At 42.6% G+C, this 15,758-nt stretch overlaps 2 protein-coding genes across 5 annotated transcripts in view; both read left to right on the forward strand.

Moving 5' to 3' along the window:
• The first annotated feature begins 118 nt into the window (after positions 1 to 118).
• Positions 119 to 1,995, forward strand: gpx2 (glutathione peroxidase 2). Its single transcript, XM_063908636.1, has 2 exons — positions 119 to 762; positions 1,245 to 1,995. The coding sequence occupies exons 1-2, from the start codon at positions 541 to 543 to the stop codon at positions 1,596 to 1,598; spliced, it is 576 nt and encodes a 191-aa protein (XP_063764706.1). The 5' UTR covers positions 119 to 540; the 3' UTR covers positions 1,599 to 1,995.
• A 1,541-nt stretch (positions 1,996 to 3,536) lies between these two features.
• LOC134881363 (signal-induced proliferation-associated 1-like protein 1) overlaps positions 3,537 to 15,758 on the forward strand; it is a 35,174-nt gene continuing 22,952 nt past the window's right edge. For 3 of the 4 annotated variants that reach the window (XM_063908630.1, XM_063908633.1, XM_063908634.1), the window contains exon 1: positions 3,537 to 3,666. The gene's annotated coding sequence lies outside the window, so the exon portion shown is untranslated. Of the gene's footprint in view, positions 3,781 to 15,758 lie in introns of all 4 variants that reach the window. The other variant, XM_063908632.1, reaches the window with a different exon arrangement.

The raw sequence follows: 15,758 nt of genomic DNA on the forward strand, positions 1-15,758 counted from the left end.
GAGTGTTGCTGAGTCACTACATTTTGGATTGAGCGTGAAGTTAGGTCCTTGGAGAGTAGAGACATGTTCATACATTTTTCATCAACTGCTGTAAAAAACCTGTTACATTTTTGATGATTGAGAAAATTGATATATGTCAGAGATACTTACAAGAGAAAGACATGATTTAATACTTGTTATTTTCCCATTTTTGTCAAAAACCTAGTCAGGATAATACTCAAATAAAATAAAAACAGCACTTTTGGGTTCATAAAGTTCTAAAATTCAAACATGTTTCAAAGCTTATCCAAAATACAATAACACACATTAATTTAAATCATATACAAACTTCTTGTTGGCTGATGTTTACAATCACTGACATCAATCTATGTAAAACGTGTCAGGGTATTGTATTTCAGCTGTAGATCAATTTCCTGCAAAGCCATTTGACACCCATGAAAGGCAGCTCTCTGTCCTAGCTGAGTCAGGTGACTAAGCAGTTTGGATACAGTCACACGTCGAAGTCCCATCTGCCTGCAGTGAGGAAGCACAGGAGTCGAGATGACGTTCATCGCCAAGACCTTCTACGACCTGAAGGCCACCACGCTGGAGGGAGACTCTGTGGATTTCAATGTCTTTCGGGGACGGGTGGTCCTGATAGAGAATGTGGCCTCGCTCTGAGGCACCACCACCCGGGACTACAGTGAGCTCAAACAGCTTCAGAGCAAGTACCCCCATCGGCTGGTGGTCCTGGGTTTCCCCTGTAACCAGTTTGGATATCAGGTCAGTTGGGCCGCATGGTTTGGGTGACCCTATATATTTGGTCTTTGTATTCAGTCTGATCATAAAGCTCATAAAAAGACTATATACAGATGATTTTTCATCATTCATGTGGAACGTTTGTATCAGTAATCTTGGAGAAAAAACAACACAAATGTCAGTGCTTTTCATTCTTTAAATTTGCTATAAACCTGATTTTCATCAAAAGTCAAAAGACATTTTTTTAGCAATCTTGAGATTTTTAAAGGTTAAAAAAATGGACATTATTTATCCAATTAGAATGATTCCAATTATATTCAACATTAAAGTAATCAAAAAGAAAAAACATTGACATATTTCTTGCATTACAGGGAGTGAGTTTGTTTGCTATAGTGTAATCCTAATGATTCTTCTTATTATCCACATTTAGAAGCAAACTACGACCAATACGTCCTTCACAGTATATGAAATATGACAATATACAAATGAACACTTGTGTTTCGCAGGAGAACTGCAGCAATGGTGAAATCATGAATTCCCTGCAGCATGTGCGTCCGGGCGGCGGCTTTCAGCCCAACTTTACAATCTTTGAGAAGTGTGATGTCAATGGGACCAACACGCATCCGGTTTTTGCCTATCTTAAAGACAAGCTCCCTTATCCCGATGACGACCCCATCTCTCTCATGAATGACCCCAAATTTCTGGTTTGGAGTCCTATCAGCAGGACGGACGTCTCTTGGAACTTTGAGAAATTCCTCATTGGGCCAGAGGGAGAGCCCTTCAAAAGATACAGCAAAATATTCCCCACCATTGACATAGAGCCTGACATTCACAGACTGCTAAGATTAACCAAGACCTAAGAATAGCCTCCACCTTTTAATGACTTCTCATCCATCACATTCAAAGCTGATATGCTGTCCTCCACACTTTTAAGCCTTATTAAATGATGGTGATGTTCTGAAAATCCCAGGGAATATTACCTGAGGCCTTGTAAGTGCTTAAGAGTAGTGGACAAATCAATTCTAGATATGTAGTATTAACGTTTTAGCACATATGAGGGAAAGAAAAGAATGATATAGCCAGGAATTTTATTAGGCATGTCCTATTGTGTCTTGTCCTAGCTTGGCCAGCAGATGGTGCTACTAATTCCATCTTACAAAAAGATAACTTCAGTCATGTTTTTATGAATTAACATTCACTACACACACACATACTCTCCCAAATTGTTTGCACTGGAATAAAATCATTAAAAACCTATACTCTCTCTCACTGATGTCTTTCTTTTAATTGGATCATATAACCAGTGAGGCACCTGCTATGCTATGTGTGCCTCTAATGCTTTGACAAAAATAGATGTTTTCATGTCTGAAACAGCTCTGTGTGGGCATATTAATGAGGCATAAAATACAGTGGGAAGGATGTGGAACTATGATGCACGTGTCATGCATTAAAAAAAAATTGTGCATAAAGCATCCTCTAACTTGCTGATTCCTTCATTTGTTGAGATCTTCTTTCTCCACCAATTCACTCGATGATGCAAGCTAGATCGGCGGACACCAGTAGTGTATACAGTTACAGGAATGCTTTATAGTGACACTTAAAGACAAGAGTCCTAAATCATGCAACTAGAGGAGCATCAGCCTTGCCATATTGTAAGCTGTTATCCAGCTTACTTTCCTATGCACAGTGGGCATTGTTTGCAAGGTCTGCAGATTAGCTTTGGATGTTCTGCACATCAGCTCACATCCACATCAGCTGATGATTTCAGAGCTACAGGCTACACAGGCTTAGCACTGCTCTAATGTGGCAGGTTGCTGCAGGGGCAACAGTGAAACACTCAGTCACCTGACAATGTTTGCAGATAGCCTGTCTTACAGTCTTTGCATATTACATTTAAATATTTGTGTTGTTGTGATACATGGGCACATTTGATAAATATATTACCCACAGGCCTCTTGGTCCGCGGCTGACAGTCAGGTAAGTAATGTTGGCTATTATAGGCAGCAAATATTGAAAGAGGAATACCAGGGCCTCTCCTCCACCCTCTGCACTGCTCCCCTGCACACAGAGCTTGCAGAAACATACCACCAAAGATCGTTTATGCAATATCAATGCATCACTAGTAAAAGTTTTGAAAATTGAGTGTCATTAAAATAAGATAGTTGAACAATCTTAGGATCACTTCTGCATGTCACATGTGTCCAATGTTACACATATTCTTACTTATTCTTCATACTTCTCATTTTGATGTTATATTTTAGCAAATAACCTTTCATGCAACTACAGCAACCTCATCTATAAAATATGTGTTTAATGGATTTTTAAATGAATGATTAATCATTTACAGCCATAGGTCAAAGGTTGCTGGTCTCCCATTAACAACATACTTTTTAAAAAAAAACATGATCCCATTAACATATTTAAAGATAAGTGGTTCCTCCAACGGAGTGCCCAGTGTGTTCTTATGTTTCACTATTGTCAGTGGAAAGCTTATACACGTTGCTCAAATTTGACCATAATGAGTAAAATATAGGTGTGTAACTGTAAGAGAGAATCTTTTTGAACGTTTGGAGAATAAACTGGAGCTACCTCACAATAGTTAGAAACGTTTAACACTTAAAGAAAACTCAGAGTGAGAGCTCCTCATTGACCTCCTCGTTGTCTGAGCACTACAGGTGAGCACTGTTGCCACGGAAACGTTTGCTTTCCCCACCAAGCCTTCTCGCGAGACTCGGGGGCAGGGAGCGAAGGAGAGAGAGGGGGGGGTAGAGAGAGGGAGGCTGCCTGAATGATCTCATCCCTCCAGCAGCTGCATAGCGCAGCGAGGCAAACCCGTAACTTTCTATCAAACTTCCAAGTTGCCTTTCGGAGGGCGACACCGGAGGGCTTTTGGTGGTTTGAACCGGCACGAACACGTTTCCCGTGAAGGTAAGGGGGAGCGCTGCGCCGTTTGTGTGTCGGACTTAGGGGACCTTGTTAGAAACAAAAGGAGGAAAACCCTACTTCGTGTTGTGTGACATGCAGAAGCTTGAGGCGGAAAAGGTGAGTCGGGAACGTGGTGCTAGCTGTATAGAGTGCTAGTTGTGTTAATGGTACATGGTGCTCTCTTACACTCTACATCTGTCGGCTGTCTGTGGACAAAGCACATCTCTGTGCTGTGTGGAGGTGCAGTGTGGAGCCAGTGCACAATCTGTGCCAGGGATTTTCATTTAACCAAAGCGTTAGTGGTGGCAGTGGACTCGGGAGGAGGAAACGTCTCTATCACTGGGGCTGTCAACATATGTATCTGCGATGTCGATGTATGTCAAGGGCATTGTTCTCACTGCTTTAGGGGAGACGATTTACAGGTGGCATCGAGCACACTACATAGCATGTCTCCTTGTGTAACTGTCAACACCCCTGCTACCCCATTTTTCAGTATGGTGTACCCCGTCTTTTTCTCCTCTTGTTTCATCTGGCACTAAGAACCCTGATTTGTTTACAGCATTGCCTGGCACATTATGTGGTTGAATTGACTAGGAGGATCTGATTGCATGGTTAATCAATATAGCATGTTGCCTGTTATATGCACAACATGATGTCCACCAGTTATGTTCCCTCATGGCAATTTGATCAGATAATACCCATTTCCTGATCAAGTAATGTATTTTGTTCAGCATGCAAAACCATCCCTTTGGTTTAATGATGGTGTAAAAGTGAGGCAGATGGATAATACAGGTCATGCCAACATTACAAATTAGGAAAAACTTGCCAATGCAGGGCAACAAGACAAACAGAGGTTTTTTAAATGGTCACAATCAGGGAAGTGTGCTTACCTTTAAAAGTTCAAACATATGCAGTGATGTGTACAAGACAAGCATATACACAAATATCAGCTGTATCAAACCAGTTCCAAAGATGCAGGGGAGACATTGAAAACCAGTGTGTGCTCCAGTAGCTTGCTGGACTTTGATAACTTGGCATGAGTCAGGTGAAAAAGGAAGCTTTGGAGTTTAGCTTTTGGCAAGGATTAAGGATTTTTAGCATTCTTAATAGGCTTAGCTGACCTGCGGTGGGCATGACTGATCATACACTCCACTGCAATTTTTTTTAACCAGTGAGTCTCTAATCTCAGCTTTGTCCCGTCTAAATCGTAGCTATTATTCACACTGGACTGCTTCTTGCTCTCTCTGATGGGATTTCTTGTAGCAAAAATAATCTAATGCAAAAGCAGCAGCTTTATATCACTCTTGGGGAAAGCATGCATGCTCTGTTTTAATCTGCCACAATGGGCCTACAAGTCTGGGTTTTATACTGCTGACAAAAATACCATTCAAGGTTAAGATAACTGCGGGCCTTCAAAAAATGTGATTTAGAGAGAATACTGTGCTTCAAGAGGCCAATATAAGATAAGTCATTTTTTGTGCTTGCTCTCATCAAAAAGCATCTACATGATAACTCAAAAGTGATTGTTCCTCGAGAAAAAAGCTTTTGCTTCTCATGTTTCTTATTTGTTTGTATTCCTCCCCCTGGTTTATAACTAACGGACACTGTTTCTATTTTAACTCAGTGCATCATACTTCTCACACAACAATTGCAATTGTTATTATTTGTTATAGAGTCTTTCTAACGTGCACAGAGGGATGCTTCCTGTTGCTAAGTTCAGCTCATGTTTCTATTGTCTCTTGTGCATTGGCTCGAAGGGAATAGCGCGAGCAAAGATAAAAGACAACAACAAGAGGAGCTTTGTGCCGCTTTATAATTTGCCACACTGGAATGTGTGGGCTGCAATTATGCTAAGTGGCCATCACGAAGTGCTTATAATAACGGCTAACATTTATAATAAATTTAATAACACGATTATTGTTATGATTCATTCTTCAATTCAAGTTCATTGTTTTTAAAGAACTGAATGTGTGAGGTTGGTTTTGACCACACTCTTTCACAGTGATGTGCTGCTTCTTGGTTACACTTACAAAGGTTTAAGGTTGCATTATTTGTCAAACTTCTTGATGTAGCCCTGTCCCAGGGACATGCTAGAAAACAAACTAAACAGACCTTCAGATTTGACCCTGGATGATCTGGTGCACCAGTGTCGGCTACAAGGCGAGTTTCCTAATGCTTGTTTGTTCTGTCACAGACACCAGAATGACTCGTATGTTCACGGGTATTGACACAACCGCCAGTAATCGCTTGAAATATATATTCTTGTTAAAAAGCAGAAGCTTCGTGTCTGGGCGGTATTACTCAGCCCATAGTCAGAAGTCAAATGACTTGATAGTAATATGGCCTCCAGCGTTTTTTCCGTATGAGTGTCTTTTCACTGGTGACCGAGGGGGTTGATGGGTTTGATTGTAATGAGGTGTGACTACGGGTCTGCGTTTCCTGCTTGCTAAACTGTTGGAATGCTCTCTCTTTGTCTGGATCGGACCGTCCACTGTATACCAGCCAATGGAAGAGAGCAGAGGGCTCGGAAGTTACAATAGTGATGATGTAATCCCTTTTCAGCATTCTGTCACAGAGTAAATGCGTGCAGACAAAAGAAAATTCCCCCTCTTTTTCCCCCCACCTGCCACAAAGTTCGGGGAATTTTTACCTCGCAGAAATATGCACGGCAGCTCGGACACTGTAATTATCTGTGCCGGAGATTTTGTGGGGCTCCTGAGGGAGTTCAGTAGTGAAACAGGTGCAAAGTGTTGCTATTAACTCTAATCTGGACTTTACGTGATTGATAATTGGGTCTGCATCAAGTGGTCTGTTATTTCTGTGCCCATGAACTAAAGCAACCTCTATGACTCGATCCCATCCCGCTGCTTCCAATTCTCAACCCAAAAACCAAAACCCACAGTCATGCAGAGATCAGACACTGGGTAATTCCCCTTTTCTGCTCCAATCAAACCTTAAACGTGCCCAAAATAGTCCGACATGGCGTAGAGATCAGAAGATGGAGAAGAAAAAATGTGAAGTTTGACATACAAGAAAAAGTTTCCATAAGGAAATGTGGAATTGTGATGATGTCGATCTGATGCTGCAGGCTATCTCTGCTGCCACACGGAGATGACGTGCACGGGATTGTCTGGACATGTCTGCACTGTTGCTACGCTGTCTTTGCGCACAGACTGGAACAGATTACTCAACATTGCTCGGAGAAGAATCAAAACATCCAGCAGAGCTACAGGCCCGTGCCCCATGCAGAGTCTTATGTGGGCAGCAGCGTTGGAAAATAATTCCACATTGAAAAACCACAGAGGTTTCGCTGTTGTCCCTCCTGTGGACAGAAATCTGAGAAGCACGCAGGAATGTACGAGGGCTTGGTCATGGCTGCGCTCAGAACCGATCTCAATGCATAGACAGGTCTGTTCTCATTCCTGTGCATGCTTACCACTGTTTTTGTTACTTTGAGGAGCCCCTTCAGCAGGCCATGTGTAGTGAAACAAGGCATAACAAAATACCGTATGAGCTTTTATCCTGGAAAGCAGCTCTCTCTGAACAGTGAGCTGCTTAGAGTCCTCTCAAATAGTGAAAGCATTCTTCCTGTAGTTTGATGTGCTTTGTTTCCTTCACTAAAACTCAAAAAATCCCTCTTCATATTGCTCCAAAATTCCACATCCTTTGCTTTGGACTGAGGGAGTCCATTTCCACCCTGTGAGTTCCTGCTTTGCTCTTAGTGAAGCCAGGAGGGAATAATGAAACCACTGTGAAGCAAAGGCCTCACTACTACTTAGACTATTTAAACAAATAGAAGTGTTAGATTGAGTGAAAGTGTCACTGTTCATACAGCATGCATCTCTGTATTATGACCCCAAACTTTAACAGAAAAAACTTGAATCTAATGTTGATATAATTAGGCTCTACAGTGTATAACGGAACATTGTCTGACGAATTACGCCATAGTCTTTTTTTCCTTGTTGCTCCAGGTGCAAAGGGCAGATAGGGCTAGCTAATAACAAACATGGCTGCTTTCCCAGCCTTTCCTCTCTCGCTGCCTGTTTCCTGTGTTGTTCATTGATGTATTCCTGGACACCCCGTCTACATAAGAAACATATTTCAAACTGAAAGCTGTCTTGTTAATATGAGGATCAGCATGTTTTGCAAAACATGTGTGTCAGGCTCTTGAAGTTGAATAATAAGAGTGCTTAGTTAGGGATTTTGCTATATGTATTACCAATAACCATGATACTTTTAAAACTAAAGATTATTTTTTGATAATGCTCTTTTGAAAATATCGTCCAAATATCCAATGCTTCTTCTTTTTTATTCTTGAAGTTTTTATTAATTTTAAATAAATAAAATAAAAGACAGAAACCCAGAACAGAACCCCCCCCCCCCCAGAAATGTCTCAGAGTCAACGTCCATAAAAAAAGATAGTCAAAAACATTTAAAGACATCACCTTTCAAAATCTTAAACAAATCTATACTTTTCTCAGACACACTTTTAATGTTGTACATATCCAGCGCATAACCAGTGCTTCTTAATACTTTCCCTCTCTCGCCTTGTGTATACTTTGTAAGATCCTCCCTTCAGATCAACTAAGGATGTATTGCAATAATATTGTTATTGTAAATAGTTTTGGCCTAGATACTCATGTTGGGAAAGTCTGATATGGTGACAGCTCTATAGCAGGGAGGTAAGGTGCTGGGGGTTTTGTTGTTGACATGGTTCTCATACTTTCCTTAAAGGTCTCCTATTATGCTATATCTGAACAATATATTGTAGGTCAATATCTACACAAAACTTGTCTGTGAAGTGTTTTGCTCAAAATACCAAACAGATCACCCACTGTAGCATGCCTCATCCCCCTCTATTTCAGCCCTGTTCCTGAAGTGCTGATTCTGTGACTTTCACTTGAAATTTTTGCTGAGCTGAAGCTGGCCACGCCCCTTTGCAGCGGCATGCAGCGAGGAGATACTCAGCTAAACGCTGCCGTGATTAAACGCCATATTGTGTTCCAAAACACATCAAGCATTATTTCTGAAACACTTCTCAGTGTTTACAACTAGAACAGTGATATTATATGTATTATATATACAACAACTCTAAGTCCCTCCTGCAGACTTCCTGCTGAACACACAGGCACAGAGGTACTGCGGAGGGTATTCTGCTCTCTACTGTATATTGCGATGATAGGTTGGGACGTGTCACGTGGGCGGGACGTTGGCAGAAGTTCAATGTAAAGCCAACCCACATTTCGGTTATGACGTCATAAGCGAAGCAAATCGGGAACAGCTCGTTTGTACCCCCGTTTTTAGAGATGTGGGTAAGGAGGAAAAGGGAGAGGGTTGTATTTTCGGACACTTTGAGAGTCTCCTTACACACCAGGGACATATATTTATGTATAAAAGACAGCAAAAAGTAAATAATAATAATAGGGGACCTTTAATTGCTGACTACTAAGAAGTCAGCAGTGTGTGTTTGCTGTTATGCCCTGAATGTTCACATTTTCGCCTATTTTTCAAAAGACCTTAAAAACCAGGTGTTGCACTCACAAAGAGCTCCAGTCACAACTTGCATGCTTTCCTCCTCTGTGACTCTGTTGAGATGCAAAGTCCTGATTATTGCCAGCCAGGGGGGATAAGGGGGAGTGGGGGCGTGGTAAATGTATTCTGCATCCCCCTGTATCCATGACTAAAACTGAAATTAACTGGGGCAACTGTCTGATGTTTTCGGATTAATAGAACAGATGTTAATGTGCGTGCCTTTTTGTCATTCATTTTTAAATCAGATGGGGTTTGTGCTCTGGTTTTTATTGGAAAGAAACGTATCTGAAACACTGAACCCGTAGCTGCTGCTTCTAATGACATGTGGCTTGTATGAACCGGGCTCAGACGCATGATAAACCTCATGCCAGATGCAGAGCTGGCTGGAGCGTGCCCAGTGAGCGCAGGCCAGCAGTAAAACGCAGCGCAGGTCTGCACTGTGGTTGCTGGCACACTCTGTGATTTAGCAGGGCAGCGCTGTTATGCAACACTAGCTGACTTATCGCAGTCCAAATGACTCTGTATGAATTGATTAACTCTGCGGCCTGGCTGTTTATAATTGGACAGGAAGTGCACTGGGCTATGCACTGGACATGGGCCAGAATCAATGACGGTGTAGCGGCGTGCGTGTTTAACGGTGCTACGCTGTTGTTGTGGATTTTGTGTCCTCGTCAAGCATTTCCAAGTCCAGGACTGAACATTTGGAAACTATTTAGCATGTCGGACAAAAAATGGTGATCACTGATCCACACCTGAGCTGCACCGAGTCCTCAGTCGGAGGATTAGGCTGCCCTCCAAGCTGTAGGGGACAGCACAGCCAGCCAGGCTTCTCCAGAGACATGGCAGAGAATCTCTCCGAGGCTTTTTCTGAGGATAATAAGCCCTTCCTTTGTGCCCTTCCCCCCCCCCCCCTCCCTTCTTTACTGCGCTGGTCCTCATGTCAGCTACCACCAAGCTCTTCCCCTGCACTGCAGACCGTGTTGTTAATTTGTTAAACTGCACACCTGGCAAGATCCTATTCCTACGGTTCTGCCTTCCTCCTTGCAAACCAAAGAGGGGTTAATAACACAGCTGTAGGGTGTCTTGTACACGAGGCACACAATTAATGTCTGGTGGCAGCGCAGCAGCTATTCGGCCAATGTGAAGGGATATTAATCACGCTTTCACCTTGACTCTGGCCTTCCACGATGGCTGGCTGTGTTCTCCTTTTGACTGCTTCTCTCCCAGCTAAGCATCTTATTGTTTGCAAGCAGTACTCTCATACTCCTGTGTCACTGATAGTCTGTGGGGATGTACAGTTTAAATTGATCCTGTAATGGCTCCCCTATTCATCCGTAAGATCAGATTAGTTTACCCTGACTGCTGCAGAGGTGTACTTGTTGGCCAAGGAGCCGTTGATCGATTGATAGATCAGTTTGAGTGATGAAAATGAACTCCAAAAGATCTTTAGAGCGTCTTATGATAGATTTGATTGCATGCTCTGGGGGCTTTTTGAAAGCCTGTGGTCAATGCTGCCGCTGCTGCAGTGGAGCTCAGGTTTCTGGTGTTTGCTCAGCAGGGTCCTGACCTCTCCCAAACTGTCTAATCAAAAAATCACAACTGCTCTGCTCCCATAACACTGCCTTGCCACAACCTGTCCAGACAACCTCTGTCAAACTGAAGAGCAAACAGACAAGTCTTCCATTTTTAAAATGCCATTTGAGCAACACAAACAGCTCCTATTGTGGGTTTCGTGTTCCTTGTGAGCGGTCTTTTTCTTTGTTGCTGACATTGTTTTCATTCTTTTGTCCTGCCAGACTGTTATCTGATCTGAGCTTTCAGTTAATATGACTGTGTGTTTCACAACAAATACAAGTTGGTGTTGCATCAGTGCATAAGCTATAATTCTCTTACAAAATTTGATTTGCAATAAATTAAAATGTCCTCCCCTTTATTATGCTAAAGTTGGTTGAATCAGGATTCTGTCTTGGCTCTTTGATTGGTCTTGCTCGCTACAACCTGTGTAATCGTCACAGGCTGTGAGAAGACAGGGCAGTGGATGATTTCCAAACATCGCAGGCATCTGTCATATTGACACCTCCACCGTGAGAATCTGTCAGGCCACCGTCGACCGACGATGCTGCTCATACACAGTTGTACACGAAAGACCTATGTCCTCTCAACCTGGTCCTGTCCTCGTCATCATGAATAAAACCTTGCGGTTGCAGATTAAAATACAGTAGTAAAAATAAAATTACTACCCTTGCAAGAAAGTAAAAAAGCTATTTGGAACTGGAGGCTCACCAAGCCAAGGCAATCAGGAAGCCAACAGAGAGAAAAGGGTAACTGACAGTAAATGTTGCCCTGTTAATGCTATAATTTAAAAGAGGTTTGTCCACCTTAAAAGGTTAGCCCACCTTAAAGGTCCCCTATTATGCAAAATGCACTTTTTGATGTCTTTTATACATAAATGTGTCCCCGGGATGTAATGAGACTCTCAAACTGTCAGAAAATGCAACCCTCTCTATTTTCCTCCTTACCCACATCTCTAAAAACGGAGGTACAAACGAGCTGATCCAGATTTGCTTCGGTTATGACATCATATTGGAAATGTGGGCTGGCTTTACATTGAACTCCTGGCAACGTCCCGCCCACGTGATATGTCCCAACCTATCATCTGCAATATACAGTCGCGAGCTGAATCCCCTCCGCAGCAGCTCTGTGTCTCTGTGCAGCAAAGATTTCCCAGTTTGGGATAAATAAAGTACTTCTGAGGATGTCTGCAGGAGGGACTTAGAGTTGTTGTATATATAATACATATAATATCACTGTTCTAGTGGTAAACACTGAGTGTTTCAAAAATAATGCTTGATGTGTTTTGGAACACAATAGGTGTTTAATCACGGCAGCGTTTAGCTGAGTTTCTCCGTTAGAGAAACTTCTCTCTTCAGACAGAGAGATCATGACGCTGCAAAGGGGCGTGGCCAGCTTCAGCTCAGCTCAATTTTAAAGCGACAGTCACAGAATCAGCACTTCAGGAACAGGGCTGAAATAGAGGGGGATGATGCATGCTACAGTGGGTGATCTGTTTGGTATTTTGAGCAAAACACTTCACAGACATGTTTTGTGTAGATATTGCCCTACAGTATATTGTTCAAATATAGCATAATAGGAGACCTTTAAATGAGCCTGATTCGGAGTTGTTCCTTACGTTGGGATAACCCCCTTCATTTTGGCAGTCAGATCCACATCTTACCTCTAAGATAAATCAATTGATGCAATGGAGACAAAAATCTGACTGCATGTGTCCAAGAAAATGCACACAACACCTTGTGTGCTATCTCTTACGGACGGTTGTTAGGCACCTCAAACACAACAACACTACATGCAAGGCACTAGGATTGGCAGAAGGTAATCATTTGTTGAGAAGGTTCAGATATCAGTCAGAAGAAATAGCCTATATCTAGATTAGCGTCCCTAAAAAGCAATCATAAGCATCTTATTAACCCTCACTGGCAGGACTGGAATTCTTACATGGATTATTTTTTTTCCATAGAAACAATGGGGCAACGTGCCATGATGGATGCTCCCTGCCAGATGATTTTCAGGAACATTATTGACTGCCTCCATTTATATCCAATGTTAGTAGCCATGGGCCACAGGAGTGAATGTCTGTATTGGCCAGAGCCCAGCTAGCACTGTCACTGGGCAAGGGACCAACATTCACTGGTGGACACACACATGCAAACAGCAGGGTTATCTGGCATGTAGTGTGTGTAACCACTACTTGATTCCCCTGCAGCAGCCAGTGGTGCCTGCTTCACACTGAAACACCTCATCCCCGGTCCAAGAATAACAATACCGTGATCTAATTGTCATTTTGATCACCCACTCTGTTAATCCCTGGTCAAATGTTCCGACTCCTCCACGGCTTCATTACTCCAGTGCTGTCACCGGCGGGGATGTGGCAATGATCCAGTGGAGCAGCCAAAACGAATCTGAACATGCTAGATTCATCTGATGTGTGAGCAGCACATCAAGCTTACTCTTGATTTTGTTTTGCTCCTGATTGCCTATGATCAGAGAATGAAGTAATAGCAGGCTTGAGAAGTGTTAGGCGGGCGCCCCTGGCTGAGCCCCATACCCCGTCTTCTGGTGGAGAGGCTGAATTATAGACGGCAAGCACACAAACTATTCACTCAGCCCTCCTCCGCGCATCAACACTGTTAATTATACTGCTGCTACTCTCACAAACCTTCTATTTTAATCCTCAACTGATGAAAACTGCTTCCTCCCAACACACACTCCAGGCGTGTGCCAGCCCCATGCTCAGCTGGGATTATTTGTTTAGTAACACATAGGATCATTGCTTTTCAGATATTAAGTGGGGCATACATACCTGTTTGTTGGGTCATTGGAGGGAATGCAGCACCCCTATAAACACCTCTCTACCCCAGCCCACAGTGCCCCATTTAACAAAGCACGGTGCTGGGAAATGCTCCAATTTCTTTGGGGTTTAAAATGAGTGACCTGGATGCTCAGTTATGCATTGCAAAATGCTGTCAAACTACATAATGGCTGCATATTTACAGCAATGTAACAAGTGGAAATATTCCAATATCATAGCAATAAACTCACAGTTAAAGTCAGATGCATGACCGCCAAGGCGTAGTGTCTGTCAGTAACAGCAGGGGAAGGACACTTTCTAAAGCTTTCTCTCGCAGACAGCACGCGGAAACTCTCATATAAATCAGAAGTCTCTCTCACCTGGAGGAACTGGTGCGCTGTTTGGCAGTGTGCCTGTGTTGGATCAGATGCCATTCTGTTTCCTGTGCTGAGCAGGGTTTAGGAAGACGTTTTATTTTAAATTCCTCAAGAATGTTTTTGAAGCGCCCGTGCTGGTTATGATGTCTGAAGTATGTTTTAGTGAACCTAGGCAGTCTGGTTTTCATGATGGGTTTCAAATTTCGGGGACAAAATTATTTTAAAAATGATTAATATATCACCAGAGATATGCATAAACAAACACTTGTAACATACGTTTGACGCTTGAGTCTCTGTCCCATTCCCATAGTTTGTACCTGGGATGCAGTTGTTTCATTCATTTCTTAATTTACAATTTATTCATAGGACAACATAGCAGTTTCATTAGACGCCAATTAATGTTAAAATCTTTGGTAATTTCATAAAAAATGATCTGAGGTGGGGCTCTCCAGGTTTTTACACAGTAGCAGTCGCCCCACATGGCAATAATTATGGCGTTGAGGTGTGTGTATTGTCACAGTGGCAGTTAACAGGGTGAACTTTGGGCTTTATTCCTCAGCATCTGGCACGATGCCAACACACGTGGCCAGGTTTACCACAATCAACTTTATGGTGCCATATCAGTCCAGCCCAACACACACACACACACACACACACACACACACACACACACACACACACACACACACACACACACACACACACACACACACACACACACACACACACACACACACACATACACACACACACACACACACACACACACACACACACACACACACACACACACTGCTCACCAATGAACCTGATAATTATCAACAGGTGTTTGAGCCATGTATTCCAGACCAGTAAAAGACCCGTGTGTCTAACTACATTTTATCACAAATGCACCACTACTACACAACTTAACTCTAGAAGTGTACCAGAGATGATTCAAATGTAGTATGTGTTTAACGTTCAGTTTACCTCGCGGGGGTATGGCAAAGCTTAGCCAGAGATAAGATATGGACGATAAGAGGATGTAGCTTTTTGGCATATTTTTGTTTTTCACCACCTTAGAAAAACATTGTGAAGAACAAACATTTTTGTACTCACTACAGTATGTTAGCTGACTAGAATACTCTGTAACCCCTCACTTACTGGCCAATGGCAAACACTACTTGCTGAGTACAATTAGGTGCACAGCCAAGCCTTAACTGTATCTTTTATTGTATATATTAAGAGAGATCCGGGAGGCAGCTTGGACAGATGTTATGGGCAGCCTAATTGCACCCTATACAGATAGATTAGAACTAAACATGTGATTTCCTGGAAAAGGTAATCTTAGTTTAAGGCAGATATTTCAGAAATAGCATCTCTGTTAGCTGGCAGGGGACAGAAAACTGCTGTCTTTGATGTTTGCAGAAACCAAAGCAGTTTGGAATTGTTTTAATCAGAAAGCAGCTAACGTCCCATGGGTTTATTCTTATGCGGTAAATCAACTTACGTTTGTATTTTAGCTCTCTAGAGGTGTTTTACCTTCATGGTTTTGGTTTGTCATGTGTGTGTGAGAGCCTTTGTCTCTGCATGTACCTGTCCCGGTGGATCAGGAGCCCACTGTCTCTCTAATGGAGTCCTGAGGTTGGAGGTGGGCTAAGAAGGCAGGGAGAGGGAAAGTGCAGCCTAGAGCAGATTTTCTCTTCCAAACCTCAGCTCCCAAATACTGCAGCAGCCAGGCTACCACCTCATTAGAATTTTTTACATTCCTCTTCAGGCAGCAGCACACTGCCTCCTCTCCATTGCTCTTTATAATGCATCGCTTTTTTTTTTTTAAAGCT

The sequence above is a fragment of the Eleginops maclovinus genome, chromosome 19, assembly GCF_036324505.1.
Source record: "Eleginops maclovinus isolate JMC-PN-2008 ecotype Puerto Natales chromosome 19, JC_Emac_rtc_rv5, whole genome shotgun sequence".
Classification (NCBI taxonomy): domain Eukaryota; kingdom Metazoa; phylum Chordata; class Actinopteri; order Perciformes; family Eleginopidae; genus Eleginops; species Eleginops maclovinus.